This window comes from Condylura cristata, unplaced genomic scaffold (assembly GCF_000260355.1).
Source record: "Condylura cristata isolate star-nosed mole 26May11 unplaced genomic scaffold, ConCri1.0 scaffold00036, whole genome shotgun sequence".
Taxonomy (NCBI): domain Eukaryota; kingdom Metazoa; phylum Chordata; class Mammalia; order Eulipotyphla; family Talpidae; genus Condylura; species Condylura cristata.
Genome location: NW_004567137.1, coordinates 13,773,907 through 13,793,484, shown reverse-complemented (window position 1 = coordinate 13,793,484; position 19,578 = coordinate 13,773,907). Strand labels below are relative to the sequence as shown.

Sequence of the window (19,578 nt, the reverse complement as noted above, 5' to 3'; positions counted from 1 at the left end):
ACTGAAGGCAATATCCAAAACAAGTGGTGATGATAGGTTTACATAATAAGCAAGACAATAGCTATCACTGGGAGCTGAAAGATAAAACTACAGAGGGTATAAAATATAATCTCACAGAAATGGCATTTAAAAAAATAAAATAAATATCCATGCAGAATCTCACTTAGGTGACAGCAAAAAGAAATGCTGGGGATCCAGTAGTAACTAAAGGGATGCCATGCCTGGTTATGAGAGCACTGAGGCCACTTGCAGTGTAACATCAAGGCCTTTTAATCAATTTCAAGACATTATTACATCTGGGTAAATACAAGTGATTTTTAGTATGAAAAGAGAATTATTAAGTATCATTGTGGCACCAGACAATTTCATAGTATTCATACTAAGAATCATGTTGAGAATTATTAAACATTTGCATTTACTAATTTTTGTACAGTTAAGAACTGCTATTATAAAACTTTCTAAAATTTGAGTTATTCAGGAAAACTGTAAAGTTGAGGACAGATTACCAGGTGAAAGTATCAATATGAGGGATACTACCAACACCCTGCTCAATTATACCTGCACTCCATTAGACTCTTCTAAGAGCCCCACAGTTAGTCTTAAGTCTCAATAAACCCTAATGGGGAAGTGTTAGCATATCAACAACAACAACAAAAAAAACTGTTCCATTACTATCATTCATTTCAAGCACAGATAAAATAAAAACTGTGGAATCTGAGTAGGAAAATAGGTCCGTGTTACATCTAAGCATTAGAAAGCAAAATCCTCCAGAAACCAATAAGCGTATCTTATACCCAAATAATGGTTTTAAAATAATATTATACTTCATTAGAAAGAGCCTAGGCTCCTTAGAACAGCTGACTCCAGAACTGAGACAAGGGAAATATAACATGAAGCTGCTGTTGTTCCAGAAAATGCTTTTAAAATGATGGGGGCACCTTGAAAATTGAGGGAAAAAAAACAAATTACCACACAGCCCAGCAACTCCACTTCTAGGTATATATTCAAAAGAATGGAAAACAGAATCTCGACAACACATTTGCACAGCCATGTTACAACAGTCAAGGCATTAGGGAAAAAAATAATAACCGTAAGAAAACAAAACAGACAACAATAAATCAGACACTCTGCAGGATAGGGGAAAACAGAGGGATGAAAACAAGGGACTGTGGTGATGGTATACGGGTAAACTGGTGGTGGGAATTCTATGGGTACTATGCCTGAGAAAAGAAAGCAAACTTTGTGGGAAAAGATGTAAAATATCTATAAATGAATAAATTTAAAAAAAAATGAGGTGGCGTCAACCTATAGGTCTCTCCACAGAGAATGAACAATGAAAATGTGCTCTCTACCTACAATGATTACAGAGCCTTTAAGAAGGGAATCCTGTTATGTGCCATAGCACAGATGGTGGGGAGGCCATTATGCTAAGTGAAATGAACCAGTCACAAAAAAGACAATACTACATGATTCTATTTACATGAAATGATCTGAAGTAGGCAAACTCTTAAGAAATGGAAAGTAAAATGGTGGTCAGGGAATGGGAGCAGGAAAGAGCTGTTCAAGTAAAAGATTTACAGTCTCTGTTCAGCAAATGAACAATTAAATAAATAACAGTGTACAGTTGTCTCCTACTGGAGAATTCTGATCAATAAAAATAATAAATTAATGGAAATGGCATGTTAATCTTCTGTCCTATGAATATAAAATGAAACTGGGTGAAAGATCTATTTCTCTTACAAAATTTTTATACAGGATCAGAATGTTTGAGTTGCTTTCTTTTCTTTCTAGATAGAAAGCTATATGAACCTAGGCAGACAAAAGAAGCTAGCTGAGCAAAATCACCAAGTACTGCTAACTTTTAGAGAGGAAAAACCTAGAGTACAAGGAACAAGTGGCTATGTGAGTATATGGCACTATTTAGAAATCATAGCTATTTTACGAGACCTGGAAATAGCTTGCTTTTTTTTTTTTTATTCAAAGACAACATTTTGAAAAGCCAGAAAACATCTTTACTTATTATCTATAGACTAATGAAATCTGTTGTGGCACAGAAGGTTTTTATTTCATATTTTAAGAACAAAACATTGTCACTAAAACACAGAAGCAAATATTTTAAATCTCAACCAAAAATAAAAGCCATTCCATTAATCAATTCAAAATCAAAAACAAATGGACAAAAAAAAAAAAAAAAACTCCAAAGAGGGCTATGCTTGCATAGAACCACTAATTTCACTCATACTTATAAACACTAGAAGTCTGGCAGATTTCAGCAGCTCAAAATCATTAAGAGAAACACTAAAAAAAAAAATGCCACTCTACCAAAAGTCTCAATACAATAAAAGGAACACTAGTTCTTCTCCAAGATTTAGTTAGTTCAAATCAAACCAATACGATGACAAATTACAGTAGAATCAATTAATAGTTTGGGAAATCTTTTATTAGTTCAACAACAACAAAAAAATACAGAGGATACACTTTAACACTCTCAGCAGGTCTAAATGTTTTAATTATAGATAAGACTTAAATTGGGAAAAAAAACTAGAAGAAATGCCTTTGATAACTACGAATCACTATTACACAGAATCTTTAAATAGCTGGTGACAAATTCACATTGAAACAAAAAGTTAACATACCTATCCCTGCTAAGCATTCTATGCCTTGCAAATTCCAACCCAAGAAATTTCAAAACTGATTCTCACTTATATTTGACTATCTACCCTTTCCCAATCTAACAACAATAAAAATCTCTTAAAAGCTATAAGTTTCCCCACCTATAAAGAAATAACCCCCTGAAAAATAATGCTTTACATAAACTCTAGTAGTAAAAAAGATGCGTTTGGTTATTTATTTTAAAACCTAGAAAGCATGTTAATAAGGGCACAGCTTGTATGGTGATCAATACCAAATATTAATGAACAGCTTACAAGTAGAAGTGGTTTCCAATAAAATTGAGTTGCTAAAGATTGTGACCTTGTAACACTCAAGTTTTCTTAAAGGTAACTGGGAACAAATGCACACTAAATAAAGAAAAGTTTAAAGAGAAAAAACTTTTCATGTCATCTGCAATATAAATTTCCTTTTAGCAATTCTTCCAAAGTAGAGTGTATTATCTGTTCTGAAGATTCACATTAGTAGAAAACTATCAGAAAATGCCGTAACTAGAAGAAACCTGAAGATCAAGGTTCCAATGACCTTACTATACAAAACCAGAGATTATGTCAATTATACAAAGTCACCAGGTTAAGTGGTAATAAAATTAAACAAGAATTAGGATCCAAACAGTAGCACATTAAAAATACTACTCCTTTACTACAAGAGTGCAAAAGCAAAGAGGGAAAAATGGTACTTTTAAAATAGTCAGATTTAAACTAAAAATACCTCCAAATATGTAAGTGGTTTTATACTACAACATGAGAAGAAAAGTCTGACAGCAGAACATTTGAAAAATGAGCCAAGTTCAAGTTTAAACTTGGTCACTAAAATGTGTGTAAAGTACAAACATGCATCAGATTATCCTAATTTACATAGATAAAACTATACTAACTCCTAAGTGAGGCAAAGCATCTTGTTTGGTGAGGCTCTAGGTGTGTTGTGGCAGTTCAGGAAAGCATGATTACACCTATCATCAAGCAAATTCTCTCATTATACACTGGCAGTAATTTTTTTGAAGCAGACAAAGTAGAGTGGATAATGAGACAACAGTGACTATAATTGGATGATGTACTACTCTGACTACCATGGATTATAACAAGCTGAGTAACATTGCCAGAACTGTACTGCAGCAGCAGCTAACTTTCATACAGGAATTCATAAATATCACATCATAATGTATATCCTAAGCAGATGCAAGATGGTAATATAGGACAGTACCATGCTTACAACTCGGTGAATAATGGCCTAAAATAAGGATATCTGTTAGGCTGAGGAATTTAATGATAGAGTTTATCAATGTAATACTCCTATTATTATATACTAAAAAGATTAAGGAAAACTAGATATTTGCATGTATACATGTAATGTGATAAATTAGGGGACAGTTTTCAAATGGGCAAAGGTTCAAGTATTTAAATTCATTATCTTAAATACTTCTCTATAACTTAAAAATAAATCAATTTTAAGGAAAATTCAATATAACAAACTGGCAAAGATTCCTGCTTTTTGTCAGGAGAACTTTTGTTCAACAACTGATAATGATTATTATTATAATTTATTAAAGGTGTATTAAGCCTTAGAAAAAAAGAAAAAAATCATGATGAAAGGGTCTTTGTATATATATTTTTTAAAGATTTATTTATTTGTGCATACAGAAGTGGGGTACAGGTCAGAGGTGCAGGGGCGATGAGAGGATTCACCAGAGACAGAGTGGGGAGCAAAACAGGCAGATTGTCAAAGTACACTGCTGAGGGAAGCAGCAGGCAGGTCAGGAAAGGTCTGCCGCACCATGTGGTCACCTCTGGGGCAGGCGGGGACTGAACTCATGCTGAAGTGGCCTTAACTTCTTAGTGCTGCGCCACCAGGGAGGGTCCAGGTCTTTGTATATTTTAACAGACTTTCACAATACACAGGGTAAAAAGGCAAAGGAAATTAGAAGAAATCGGAGTACTTGAGAAATAAAATTTCTTTATTAGGGGTACTGATAAATTAGGGGACAGTGTCATCAAGCAAAATGCACCCCTGCAAGTTCAGGCTTGGAATATGAAATAGAATATTCACCAAAGGCCAATTTTTCAATACACATCTTATACATATTATCCCCTTTATTCAAAATTTCTTGATACTTCAGGTTCTAATAAATTCCATTTGTGTCCAACAAAATTGTGCCAGATTTAAACAGTTGGACAAAATTACCTATGAACATTGTATTCTAAGAGTAGAAAAATTTACAGCAAGAGCCTCAAAACAGATTTACAAGCTCTTGAAGTAGACAAGAATATGTCTTTTACCTAAAACTACCAGGTGTTGGTTATTTGTTGGCAGAATCTCAGGAATGGGAAGGGGGGGGGGAGAAGGTGGAGGTGAGAAATGAAACTGAAAGTATATAATGAGAGAACAACATTGTGAGAAAATTTTTTGCTGACAGTATTATGTTTAATAAAATGTGGCTGGGATCACATTAATTTTTGTCCATCAGATAAATTTAGTATGTAGTGAGAAAAGCATCCTCAAGAAAATACAAGGCAACAGTAAACCTTAACATTTTTTGAGATTTACTTATTTATGCACACAAGAACTGGGGTACAGGCCAGAGGTGTGGGGAGGGAGTGAGAGGATTCACCAGAGACAGAGTAGGGAGCATAAGAGGCAGACTGACTGAAATACAATGCTGAAGGGAGCAGCAGATGAGGCAGGAGAGGTCTGCTGTACCATGTGGGTCACCTCCCTGTCAGGGGATCAAACTCATGCTGCAATGGCTATAGCTCACTTCACAGTGCTGTGCTTTAACCCTTTCGCACCACCAGAGAGGGCCCATAAATCTTAACTTTATATGATAACATGAAAATGCTTTAAAAACTTACAAATTATCGGCCCTCCCTGGTGGCGCAGTGGGTTAAAGCACAGCACTGAGAATCTGGAGCCACTTCTGCATGAGTTCGATTCCCGCCTGCCCCGGAGGTGACCACATGGTGTGGCAGACCTCTCCTGACCCACCTGCTGCTCCCTCAGCAGTGTACTTCCTCGATCTGCCTCTTCTTTTCCCCACTGTGTCAATGGTGAAGCCTCTCACCGCCCCTGAGCCTCTGGCCTGTACCCCAGTTCTGTATATGCACAAATAAATAAATCTTTTAAAAAAAACTTACAAATTATCAACATTATATCTTTGCTATTAATAAACCATACTGTAGAGGTTCCTCAGTGCAACAGATGGTTCTGGCAGTGAAAACTGACAAAGAAAAATGAGAGTGTTAACACAAAATATGTTTCTCTCTAATGCAAGGTCTTATAAAAGAGGAACAAAGGCTTATTTGATACCTTCCCTACCAGAAAAAAACATAAATTAGCTTTTCTGTTCATACTATAGTATTTATCAGAAAGCACCAGAACACTAAAGTAACATTTGAGCAGGGTCAGGGAACAGAGAGCAGACAAATAAACTAGAGGCTTATTTGTAAAAGAGATAAAATGATTTCAGCATAATAAAGAAACATAAGCAAGTATCCACATGTATCTTTTAAATACCCACATTAAGTGGTCACTATAAGCTGACAAGAGAAATGAAGCATCCTCCCATTCTATGAAAACACCAGACAATATTATGTCTGTCTTTTTGGAAGTATGACATCATCAGCAATACCCTGTGTCCCATCCCTCTACAGAAACTGATTATAGAATTCAAGTAAACCTATTGTTTCTTTCTGCTACTCTGAAAATAAAAACTGAGCCAGTTTCCATTGTTTGTGGTTACACTAATCTTTAGACACAGCTCCCCCAATACATCCAGCACTTGCATAGTCACCATTGTTTTAAAAAAGGGAGAACTTAAACCTGAGAAATCGCCACCGAAGGAGCAGTCAGCATAAACAGTTAGATGAACACTGTAACTTCTTTCCATAAAACGCTCTCAAAACCAGAGAGTTTACTATTGTAAAAATAGCTTATCAAATAACAATCTTCAGTGCCAAGCAGAATCTTGTAAAAGTCTTACAAAAGAGAACAGGGCTACTGCAACCATAATTTGCTATTTTCTTATAGTATGGGGATAAGCAGTGTGTTCAGTTTTCAACATGACAAAAGCCAGAAAGCTTTCTTAGGAGGATGGGACAAGAAGGGAGTATGTGACTAGATTATGATCGGATCAGTTCCTAGCACCAGATGCTGTAAGGAGAGGTTAGCAACTGATCTTTATAGAAAGAGCATTTTAAAAAATTATATCTTTCTGAAAGTTTACAAGTTCACTACAACCCACCTCCTGTTAAGTAAAGCATGACCAAAAGGTGGTAGTGGCATTTACTCTGAAAATCGCATGGACTCTCATAGAGGAAAACTAAAAGCTTGTGAAAATTCCCCAATTATACAAGATTAACTTAGATGAAGATCTGTGCCCTCTCCTTAGTTTGTCATGAACCAGCAATTTTATACATCATCACAAGTTAATAAGGGAATAAGCAACAGTACCGGCTCTCTTGATTTCTCAGATGTGGGATCTGTGGAAAGAATATGACGAAAGCACTAATGCTCAATTAGAAAAACTTCATCAGAATCTCCAGGGGAAGAAATGGGGTATGGGGTTGGGTTGGGAGGTGTGGCATATAACCTGATGGAAGTAGATTTACCACTAAGCCTAAACAATCTATCAAAAAGAACAAACAACAGCCATGTCCCAGAAAACCTAGAAAAAGATAAAAGAATTAGAAAGGCAGGCTTAAGGATGCTGTATGACTCAGAGAAAAACAGGGAGGTAAAGGTGCAACTGAAACCACTGCATAAATATGTGTGACTCAAAAAGAAGACAGGACAGAGGCCAGTATGAAAACTAATGTTAAGATCAACAGCACGAACAGAAAATAAATTCTGTTTAATCAATATTGTATGCTGCTATATAATGCATATTAATTTTCATTCTTAAACATTGTCATCCAAACCTTCATAAGTTTTAGTTTCTCAACCTAAATTCCTCCTGAACTATGGGATTTTTAATAAATTTCTTTATATGAAGTACTGAAAGTGACCTGAAGTAGGAAAGTTACAGTACAAAGTATTTAGTTCTCTATCTAATTAGTCAATCACAGAAAGATGAGACAAGATCAAACATGAAATATAAAAATTCCTTACAAAACAATAAATCTAGTGTTTTTCCCCTGTAAGAAGCATGTTTCTATTCCAGCTAATGAGTTATACTAAGCTTAAAAAAGTAAAAGACAAAAATTCTCTACAAAATTGTAAATTATGTATTCTTCCCTTATAAAGAGACACTAATTCTCTTAAGGCACATGACCTTTAAATTGTTTTCCTCGGAGTTGCAATACCTATCCACTCACGTACAGTGCACAGCTGACAAACTACACACATTGGTGAATGTGCAAGCGATGGGGGTACAATCAACAGTACTCAAGTCAACCCAAATGAAGCTAAAAGTCTGTCCGAAAAGTGAACCCATAACATTGGTCTCATTAGCACTGACACAGCTGTTAAAAATTCACATACTAACTTGGATTCAATAGAGGGGTGGAGGGGATGGGCAATAAAACACACAAAAAAAAAAGAGAGAAGAAATTTATATAGTCAAGACTATATAAAAATTTCTATTAATGGAAACCAGCTGCAAGAATAAGAGATTCAGTATTTGAATGTGGCGAAATACTAATAGGCTTCTCTTATTCCAAGTTTCCATTCAGAAAGAAAGGCCCTTTAATACATTATTCCCTTAGGCACTCCCAAAAATCACCTTTCTAAAATAAATGCGCCAGAGTTCATAGTGTCTATTTATTAGGAGATTAATTCTGTGGTTTTGAAAAGCCATTCAAACCCATTCCTTTTATGAAAATTCCTGTAATCCTCCCCACCTACCCCCCAGGAAAAATTGCAATTGAAACTCTGTTTTGAATCTAATTCAACATTGTGAAATTTAGACTTCGTACCCAGTATCAAATATCTGTTTCAACTACAAAACACTGTGATAAAATATTTACCATCAATTTATTTCCACCAGAATTATATTCTAACAATCAGAATGATTTCGTTTGGTAAATAGTTCTTTCCAAGCTTGGGTTAATTTGATATTTTTTCTAGAAACACAACTTGTGAATAAAATTAAAAACTGTCTTATATGATATAAAGCTTATACCAAAACGTATGCAAAGTTATAAACCAATGTTACTGCAACTGAAAAATAAAATGAAAAGATTGTTTAAAAGATTGATTTATTTATGCATAAAAGAGCTGGAGTGCAGGCCAGAGGTGCAAGAGAGTGAGAGGATTCACCAAAGACAGAGTGGGGAGCAGAACAGGCAGACCAACTAAATACACTGCTGAGGGGAGCAGTGAGACAGACTGGCAAGATCTGCTGTGCTATGTGAGCTACATTTTTATTATAAAGTTTTGGCATGTATTATTTTTAATAATGTAGGCCATCACGTACCCCAAAACCAATAACAACAAAAATAGTTACATATACATATATGGGTTTTGTTAGTTTTGCTTTCCTGACATGACCAATTGCTCTTTCAGGATAGGTTTTATGTAGTATTTGGTTTGTGCAGAAATGGCTCCTAGGAAATTCAGCAGTGGCTTTGCCCAAAACAGAGAAAACATTCACCAAAGCTTTTAAGAATAGAAATAGATGTATACCCATTTCTCAAGACAATATAACTCAGAAGTCTTAGAAGTAGATGAAAGAAAATACCTGATTAGCAGAATATTAAAGGTTAAGTCAAATTTCTGTAAAAGATGTCTCCTGGCACCCCAGACAACTTAAGAGGCAAGAAAATCTGCATCAATTTGCTATCAATCAAAAAATATATAAAACCGATTTTAAAATGAAAAAGGAAGAAACAAACCTCAATTTTGTCTGTCTTGGCATCTCCCCAGTATATTTTTCCTTCATCATAATCCAAGGCTAAGCCATTTGGCCAACCAAGAGAAGTGTTAACCAACACTACTCGGTCAGAACCATCCAGGGCTGCTCGCTCAATTTTTGGAATTTCTCCCCAGTCAGTCCAGTACATATACCTAGAAAGTATACAAAAAATAAGCTTTAAACAGCTAATGATCCTAACTTTCAGATGTCCTAAAAGTGAGATGCACCCCTCATATAACATTAGTATCATCACTCAGTACCATCAGACTTAAATATTAAATAGATCAAGAATATGTAACATTTGTAAGTATATAAACAAAGGAAAATTTCGTATTACTGTTTTCTAGAACTGATAAATACCTAACAATAACAAGATCCACAGAAAATATTTTGTGCAAAACTAAACCAAAATAAAGATAAAAATATGACTACAGAATTAAGGATCCTGGAGGAGTATGGAAAGTAAAGGTGGGAGCAAAGGCTGGGAGGAGACCCCAACAGTCTAGGTAAAGGACTATGGATGCTTTAATGGTGGGGTGGTAATGGTAATATACTTTTGAGGAGAGGTAAACCTATTCCCCTAAATCATATACAGTGTTCTAAATGCATGTTGTCTCAACATAGGAAATGTAGATAGTAGCAATCCAATATTTAAAAAATATTTACTGCCCCATTCCATGAATAGACCTCTTATTTTCTAGCTGTTGCATCATCTCTGACATAAAAGTTCACTAGTAATACACATGTAACAAACCAAATTCTCAAATAACTCATTCTTCCTGTAGTGCTAACTGATTTTCTTAGGCTCCAGGGAGTTTAACTGACTTTAAAATATTTGTTTACATGGTAGTGTAAGGATGTGTCACTATGCTCACTCTCAGAATAAATCTCAGAGTAACAAATAACAATTAGGCATTCTCAGAAAGCATTCAGTAAAACTGCTTGCTCTGACAAATTCAGGAAATTGAGTCATTCATATATTTGGAGAAACAAAGACTTATTCTTTGTCATCAATGTAAAAACACTGAAAACGGGACAAAAATCTATCTTTGAAAAGAGAAAACAACTGTGAAAACAACTTCTTCCTATACTTTCATGGTCATGATGCAACCACAGCAAAATCTGCAGCCAACACCCAAAAGAGCAAGCATGAACTTAATTTAGGGGGGAAAAATTTTTTCAAAACATTCCAGAAAAAAAAGCTAGCAATTTTATTGAGATTTAACTTGAGATTTTATTCCAATTATTACTATATTCTAAAATAAACAGCCATTAAAGAGCCATTTACATTGTTTTTGTAGATGTTTTTAGAGATCTGTAGAAAACAGAAGCACCAGGAAAAATTTTCTATCAGAGAACATCTTACCCAACCATGGGATCTAACACAATAGCCCGGGGTTCCTCTAAGTCCTCTGAAATCAAGATCTTCCTCATGGTCCCATTGAGCCTTGTCACTTCTATTCGATCAGTGCCAGTATCTGTCCAATAAAGATTTCGGGCAACCCAGTCAACAGCAATACCATCAGGATGTGCAATTTGAGCAGTGACTACAAATTGACTTCCAGATCCATCTATGAATGAGCGGCGTATGGCCCTCACTTCATCATCAGTCCAGTAAATATAGCCTTCCACAGGATCATAATCTATGGCAATAGCATGACGGATATCTTCTAACTGCAGAACAATGTCTGTGAAGTCTGGTGTATCCAAAGAAATGCGTCTCAAGTCTGTCCTTCGGGCTAAAAGCAGTAATTCAGTGGCACCTAGATCAAAGTTAAATAAATGAAGAAAAAAATTAAACAGGCAAAATTCAGACACTCTAAATAAATAATGCAGAACTCCTTAGGGTAACAGAAAAGAAAATGAGTATAAAAGGACAGTGGGTCTACTTATGGAGCAAAGAGAAAGCAACACAGTAAAATAGGACTAGTCTACCACAAGGTCAAAGTCTCTAACGGCTGTACCCTACATATCAAGTTTTACCATTCACTGTCTAGTTTCATTCATTATACAGCTCCTGGAATTAATAACAGCAAACTAAAGTTATAATTAATGATAAGTAAGTAGTAACTAAGACACTAAGTAGGTGAATATTAAAAGAGGAATGAGGCCCTCCCTGGTGGCGTAGCAGGTTAAAGCACTGCACGCTAAAGCCACTTCCGCATGAGTTCGATCCCCGCCCTGGAGGTGGCCACATGGCAGCAGCAGACCTCTCCTGACCTGCCCGCTGCTCCCCTCAACAGTGTACTTTGTCAGTCAGCTCCCCACTCAGTCTCTGGTGAATCCTCTCACCGCCCCTGCACTTCTGGCCTAACCCCAGTTCTGTATGCACAAATAACTAAATCTTTAAAAAAAAAAAAAGAGGAATGAAATATATACATATACATCCCTTGTTCAAAAAGTATATTTACAAAGGTAAAGAAATCTAGTGAGTGATGAAAATGTTCTAATATTGGATTGCGATGGCTGCACAACTCTGTAAGATTACTAACAAAAATGTTGAACTATTTTTAGTAAATAGCAGAATTTTTTGTGAACAAAAAGAATTATAGGGGAATACCTGATAGAATTAAGAACAAACAAGGTCATGTAGCAATAAAGAACAGCAGCAGAGAGGGAATCAAATAAATGTAACTCACTGATTAAAGACTAAGAGCTATGGATCCAACAGAAATGGATTTAAGTGGTTATATAAACTTGGGAAAAACACTTCTCTTTAAACTTAGTTTCTTCAGCTCTGTCTAAACTTGCAGAGAGGACTAACAGAGAGACATAAAACTGAGGAATGTACTCAATACACAAGTACTCAAATATTAGTAAACATATTAGAAAATAAACTTTTTTATTTCACTGAGTTTTAAACCAGTCTACATTCTAACCCAACTTAATATTCAAAAAACATAACTGAGAATGAGGATATTAAATTCGATCTTTATTTTAATTTTTAATGTCAGGTAAAACACTAGCAAAAAAGAAAATTATCTAACTATAAAAAGTAGTAAAAGAGAAAATATTGAAACACAAGTTTAAAAAAAGATTCTCAATCAAAGGAGAGTCCAAAGGAAAATACTGGCATGCAAAAACTTTAAGCATGGAATTAGAATTGACTAAAATGAGAAATGAAATGCTTAACCTCAACTATTTTGACTCGAGTTCTAATAAGTAAAGTCTATCCTGGGAAAAATATACCCCTAAGTACCAGAGCAGATAGTAGGCCAGAATAATTTTGCAACTTGTTGCCCCTTGTAACTATACCAAAAAAGCCAGTCCAAAATCTTGCATAGAAATCTTAGAAAGTGAAGTTGTTAATTTGAGTAAGGTGATCAAACCTTAAGTTACGATAGCTAACTTAAGGTTATACTATAATCCAAAAGTATACATGAAATTCATAATGTTTTCTTGCACTGCTGTGAGGGAGCAGACAGACTAAGATTGCTAAAATAAATGTTCTGGCTTAACGTTAGGCTATATTTTTAAACAAAAAAACAACATCACAAAAACCTTTTGTTTTAAATTGAAAACAAATTATTGTTTGCCATGGAAACTGCCTGACAAGAGTCAGCCAGCTTCACCTTTGACTATAAGGATAATTTATCAATGTCAAATCATGACAAATATCCTATACGCAGACTCAATTCCATCTCTCTGACTCCCTGACCCCCCTTTCAGGAATCCTCTAAACTACTTCAAAATAAAGGCTTCTGCTTTTCAAAGTAAGATAAAGAAGCCACTGCTAAATATAACAATTTTCCTACCAGTACTTGCTGGTGGCTAGAAAACCAGATGATGATCCAGAGGAAGAAGAATGAAGAATAACATTCTCATTAAGAAGAAAAAAAGGGAAATTGGTGTTCTCCCAAACAAAAACCCCCTGAAACTCCCTAAATCAGTATATCTCCCTATACAGAATTAAGAGAGGAAGGACAAAGAGTAGTGAGGTTAGTAAGAATGCAAAGGCGTTCTTTAAACAACACAATATGGGATTATTTTCCTTCTTCTGAAAGCACTTCTCTGTTATTAAAAGGCATTTAGAAATATCATTCAATCATTTTCTTAGAAAGTATATGTATCCCATGATTAGGTTAATAGTTAAAAGGTTAATATACAGCTTTTCCTTACACATAGGTTTTTTTATTTACAAGTGCTATCTATTGTTAAAAAATATATTCTTTATGAGAATACCACCTTAAGAATTAATTCTGTACCAACGACTGAAATTTTAAAGAGGAAAGTAGCATATAAAAAATTTTCTCTCTCCAACTCTTCAGTTTTCTTATGTAACAACTAACAAGACAGATTCTAAAATGTTGTGTTAACTTGTACAATTCTGAGACATTCGTGGAATTTCACTCCTATGAAATCAGTGAAATCACAATAAAAAAGCATTCCATTAAAAAAAGCACTTAAATTTTTTAAAATACACTAAAATATTGTAAAATAATTTATAAAATATTCAAAGGATGTCATAAACACTCAGCACTCCTGTTATATACTTGTGAAGTTAATGAGAATAAGTGAATAATCTCCCCAAAATGTTGTAACCTACAGTTTATAACAAATAAAAAGTTATAAAGAATTATAAAAATTGTAAATTTTTTTTCCCTTCTTTGATAACCATATTCTTACCATCTTTGCAGGTTTTTCCATTTTCCAGGAGTTTGACCCCCGTTGGGCAAGCACACTGATAAAAAGGTTTGACTGGAGACATCAAACACAAGTGGGAACAACCACCATTATTATTTCCACATGGATTTGTAGCTGTCAAATATAAATCACACTGATTAATACCAATGATTATGGATGACCTCCCTCACTCTGCTACATAAAGGTTAACAATCCTAACATGAGCAACTGTGATAAACTAAATTATTCCCAAATGTCATCCAGGTGCTTGATTCCCAAGGCCATATGGAAGGAAGGGAATTAGTCAGTGGGCACTTAACTAATATCCAAAATGGAATACAAAAGAAAGAAAGCAGATGGCTCCCTAAAAGAGCTTGAAATCTATTCAGTATGCCAAAATTAACAAACCATAAATCTAAAATACAAAACAATGAAAATGCTATGGAGGATATTATAAGTATAGTGTCAAAAAGGAAATAAATCTATTCAAGTAGACAGATGACATGACAAAAGTCATAAAGCACAGGAAATAAAGGAGGAAATTTCAATCGATAAACCACACGAATAATGGCGTAAGAGACTGTACACCAGGTGAAATAATAAAGCAAACAGTCTAAAGACTTCTGTTGAGTCATAAGGACTAAAAGCTGATTTAGCACAGGTAATAGGAGCATACAATAAAAGCCAAGAAAAATACAGAACATAAAAAAAAAATCAGTTTAGAAAGATTTACACAGAAGAGGTAAGAAAAATTAGAGAAACTGAGACATGCAGCTTAATCACTAAATTTGCAGAAATTGTAGAATGAAGTGGATTTAAGCAATATTTATAGAAAAATTCAACATAAGATGATCAACATAACCTGAAAAATACAAAGAAAACAGTATCATGGACATCTAAATTCTCAAACAAGTAAAACACAAAGGATTAATAATGCCATCAAATTAAAAAAACAGAAATTTTCTCCTGAGGTATAAGCAGAATAAAGAATTCACACAGGTGACTAAACATTCCATATTTACAAGAGTTAATATACATATATAAAATTTTTATGGACTAATGATCACCACAGAAAGAGGTAATACAAAGCAATGCATAATTCAAAAGCCTTCATGTTGGCTGGCTATGAAGCACAACCTGAAAAATACTCAGACACCAGTCAGATATTTGTTTACACACAAGTGCCAAATACTTTCTCATATTTCTTTCAAAGCTAATTTAAATACTCTTAGAAGAAAATTTTGTCACTAGCCATAAGGCAAAGCCATTGTGAAGATTAGCTAAAAATAGTAGCAAAATTACTGGGGAAGAGGGTGGGTTGAGGGGAGTGGCCTACAAAGGGCATAAAAAAAATTTAAACAGGTCTTTTATCAGTAAGAAGATGTACTAAATTTACTTAAAACTAACCAGATGAAACTAAAAGTCTCAAGAAAAGTATTTGTTACCTAAACTCATTCACATGGACACAGCATACATTAGAAAAATAAATAAATAAAAATTGCATTTTGTGTTAGTATATAAGGTATTTCAATTTCTTATTTCCACTTCCCTCCTCAAGCCCCTGATAAAGTCAGACATCAGACTGCTACAAAGTTATTCCAACTCACAATTTAAAAATCAAGATCACTTACCATTTGGCTGCCTCTGTTGGCTGAAGGCATGTATATCCATGGGAGAGAAGATGTTAGAATGGATTTCACGCAGACCCTCGCCAGTATACTTGTTGCAAGCCAAAATGGAGTGTGTATTCCAGTCAGTCCAGTACAATGTGTCCTCAAATAATGTCAAGGCAAAAGGATGGGGAAGGGAACCTTTAACCACTGCCTGCCTGTTAACACAAAGGAAAAAACTCAAACATTTAAAAAAAAATTTTATCAAAACTTCATCTATCCCATTAAAACAGTTATGTAGTCTATATAAACACATACAAACTGAGTAACATATATCTTAATTTTTCATGAAAAGTGGGTCACATAACTAAATTGAAATGTAATTTCATTGTGTCCAAACACTCCTACCAAGCACTTCAGAATAGTCCCTAGAATGGCAGCCAATCCCAGATTCATTATCAGAAGACAGAGAGAAGGCCAAGTATTACTACCAATTCTGATCTCTGAACTTAAAACTCTGATCCTTCCAAATAAACCATGTTGTCAGAAGAAGCAGGGTAGGCAAAAATCAGTAAAAATAACCCGAGTTTTACAGTAAACTCTGGAAAGTACATTTAAACCAGTAAGTGGCTTTTTGCCTTCTTGATGCAGAACAAAGAAGTCAAACCTCTTTCTTCTATCATTTCTAATAGTTTTGATAAATCAGATTAAAAACATATATACAAAGATAAAGTTGTTCAGGTAGAGCTCACACTACAAACCAGAGTACCACTAGCAACTGATAGTCTCAGCTAAATTTTAGCTATACAGTTACTTAACCACCAAAAGTCATGTAGCAAAAAGGTAATCCTGTCACTAGTATGTGCTCACTGAGACAAAGCAGATCCAAAAAACTCACAATGCATAGTATATATCATAATATGAAAAAGTATATGATTGGTACAGTAGGCCCAGCACTTTGTAAAGTGTCATGGAGAATGACACAATTAGTTAAGTATTCTGAACAAAGAACAACTCAAGTTTTGAGCCCAAGTAACAAATATATTTTCATAAATAGCCTAGGAAGAAAAGGGCAGAGGGAAGAAAATATAAGAAACGGTAGCTAAGTAGGCTCATGGAGCTTAAAGATGATAATCTGATTTTTAGATCCTTGAGGCCATTTGATGATATCTAATAGCTAAAATACTTTCACAATACTAAATGAGAAATAAGCTCAATTTTATCTAAGCAGAATTACGTTCTTGTGTACAGGAACCGAAAGTGTTGTGAACTGGGGTCAGGTTTTTAAAAAATTGAGTCCAAGATTTGTATGACTGGTTTATCAAACTTTCTATTTTAGGACGTTACACCTACTCACCATAATTTTATCCTCTTATTTTTTTAATTCTCTCTTCCTTAGCACACTATATCCTTCATTTCCCAAAAAGATACATCACAATGTCTATTTCCACTTTTAAATGAAACATCTTATTGGGGCATCTCTGGTGGCATAGGGGTTAAAGTCTCAGTACTATGAAGCTATCACCAGCCACTGGACGAACTCAATCCACATGGCCAGGGAGCTAACCCACATGAAAAAGCAGACCTCTCCTGCCTTGCCTCTTGCCCAATGCTACCTTCAGCAGGGTGTTCTAGTATGTTGTTTAGCACTTCATAACCATCTTTAAAGAACTGCACATTACATAACCAGACCGCTGAAAAACCTGGGATGGGGAAAAATTTCCAAGTTCTTTGCATAATATTAAAATCAAAGTTAAAAAAAAAACACACAATGTAAAAGTCTACTCTAATGAATAAACAAACACAGGAGAATAAACAGACAGGAAAATAAAAATACTTCCTTTTCTAAAAGCTATAATCACTTTATATAACGACTGACAGCATTAATTATTACTTGGATCATTTCTGCAAGCTTTATTTTCTTCATCTGTTAATGGAAGATAATAATCTAACCTAAATTACTGTGAAGATTAAATATATCAAAAGCACCCAGCAATGTACTTGGTACTTAATAATTAACATTTCATAAATGATACCTCAATTTTAGGATATATTTTCCAGCATTTTAATGTTTCTGAGATAGTAGTTTTCAAATCAACAGCTTCTCAGAATCAAATAAATACTACACGTGACTTATTTGTCTTCCTATAGTCCCTAGGGTTTCACATAACACTGTGCACATGCTTGATAACATTAAATGCCTTAACTAAAAAATGCAATTCACAGAACTGAACAAAATGCAGCACTAAGTAGGTTGTAGGTCCAGCCAACGGCGACTTATTCCTGAAAGTAGAGGTACTATATATAGTCTTCACACTTCTTAAGGTTGGGATTACTCAACAGACCTGTCTCTTGTTTTCACCCTGAAAATACAAATGACTTCAAGGAGTTGATCACAGGTGTTAAGAACAAAAGCATCATGCAAAGTGAAAGCTTAGCTTTTCACTAGTATGCCATAACAATAACAGGAATTTATATAAATGAATCTCTGCTAAAGAAACCAAATAAAAGAAATTGATAACCTTCCCAATGTTCTGATATAGTACTAGCAACCTGAGCAACACCTCCTCCCTGTTTTTCTGCAGTTTACTGACAGATCTAATTCCTCCCTCCCACAGCCAATACTCACAAGGACAACAGCACACTTACTACCTCTTATCAGACTGCATGCCTAGCAGGTGCATTTCTCAAATTCCGAACCAACTGGGCTTATCCTTCACAAAATACCTGTGCATTTCCATTCATTTTTCTCAGCTTCTGGGCCTCTTCCCAGAACACTGTCTCTAACCCCTGTCTCAGTGTTCCCCACCTGTGTGGGAAACAGAACTGTGTTTAATCTTACCAAAGTACCGCCATGTATGCTGATACCTAAACCTATTCTTATAAGGGAGCTTCCCCACATAGAAGTGATGCTGTCTGAACAGCTATGAAGATAACAGCAACAGTAGTGGCAATTTTTGAAATATCACCATGATTTTCACATAAAAACAGAGAACAATCAGGTAGCAAAAACAACATAGACAACACTCATAACAAAACTAGGTGAAAACCCATGATGAAAAAAGGTATGAAAACTACCAACAACCACAAGTCCTGAGTGGCATAAATATCCTGTAGGAGGAGTCACAGACATTTGTCAGATATAATCACAGAACAAAGAAAGAACTTAGGTAACAATAGAAAGCATCTCAACGTGATCTAAGGAGTGGAGTGGGAGGAGTTCTGGCCACTCCAAGAGAGAGCAAAAACACTGAATCATGCTCAGGGATGAAGGTGCTATGTACTTTAACCACTGTAAGTTCTCAAAACTGACTTTCCAGACAAAAGCCCATAATGAGGAAAAATTACAGGGCATAAAATGACTACAAAGTGAGTGGTACACAGGAAATAATGGGGGTGGGATGGGGAGAGGTACATATAAAAGTAGAAGCAGGGCCTTCCAGGTGGCTCAAGGAGATAAGTTTCAGCACTATGAAGCTATCCACAACCACTGCAGCACACATCACTTGTTCAATCAATCCCTGGCCAGGGAGCTGACCCACATGGCGCAGCAGACCTCTACTGTCTTGCCCACTGCTCCCCTCAGCAGTGAGTTTCAGTACATCTGTCTGTTCTACTCCCCAATCTGACTCTAGTGAATCCTCTCACCTCTCCACACCTATGGCCTATACCCCAATTTTTGTATGCACAATATATCTTCCAAAAAAAGTATATCTTCAAAGAAAGAAAGTATATCTTTAAAAAAAAGTGTCAACTTCTCCAAAGAGGAAATGCAGATGGCCAACAGGCATATGAAAAAACGTTCAACATCACTCGTAATAAGGGAGA

The 19,578-nt window shown here is 35.2% G+C and overlaps 1 protein-coding gene across 1 annotated transcript in view; it reads right to left on the bottom strand.

Annotated features, from left to right (window-relative positions):
- Positions 1-19,578, bottom strand: part of LRP6 (low density lipoprotein receptor-related protein 6) — a 128,691-nt gene that overhangs the window by 46,569 nt on the left and 62,544 nt on the right. Inside the window, exons 4-7 of the mRNA XM_004693271.2 lie at positions 15,772-15,968; positions 14,144-14,275; positions 10,884-11,280; positions 9,498-9,669 (exon numbers count right to left, since the gene is read on the bottom strand). Coding sequence (XP_004693328.1) covers positions 9,498-9,669; positions 10,884-11,280; positions 14,144-14,275; positions 15,772-15,968 — 898 coding nt within the window. The remainder of the gene's footprint in view (positions 1-9,497; positions 9,670-10,883; positions 11,281-14,143; positions 14,276-15,771; positions 15,969-19,578) is intronic.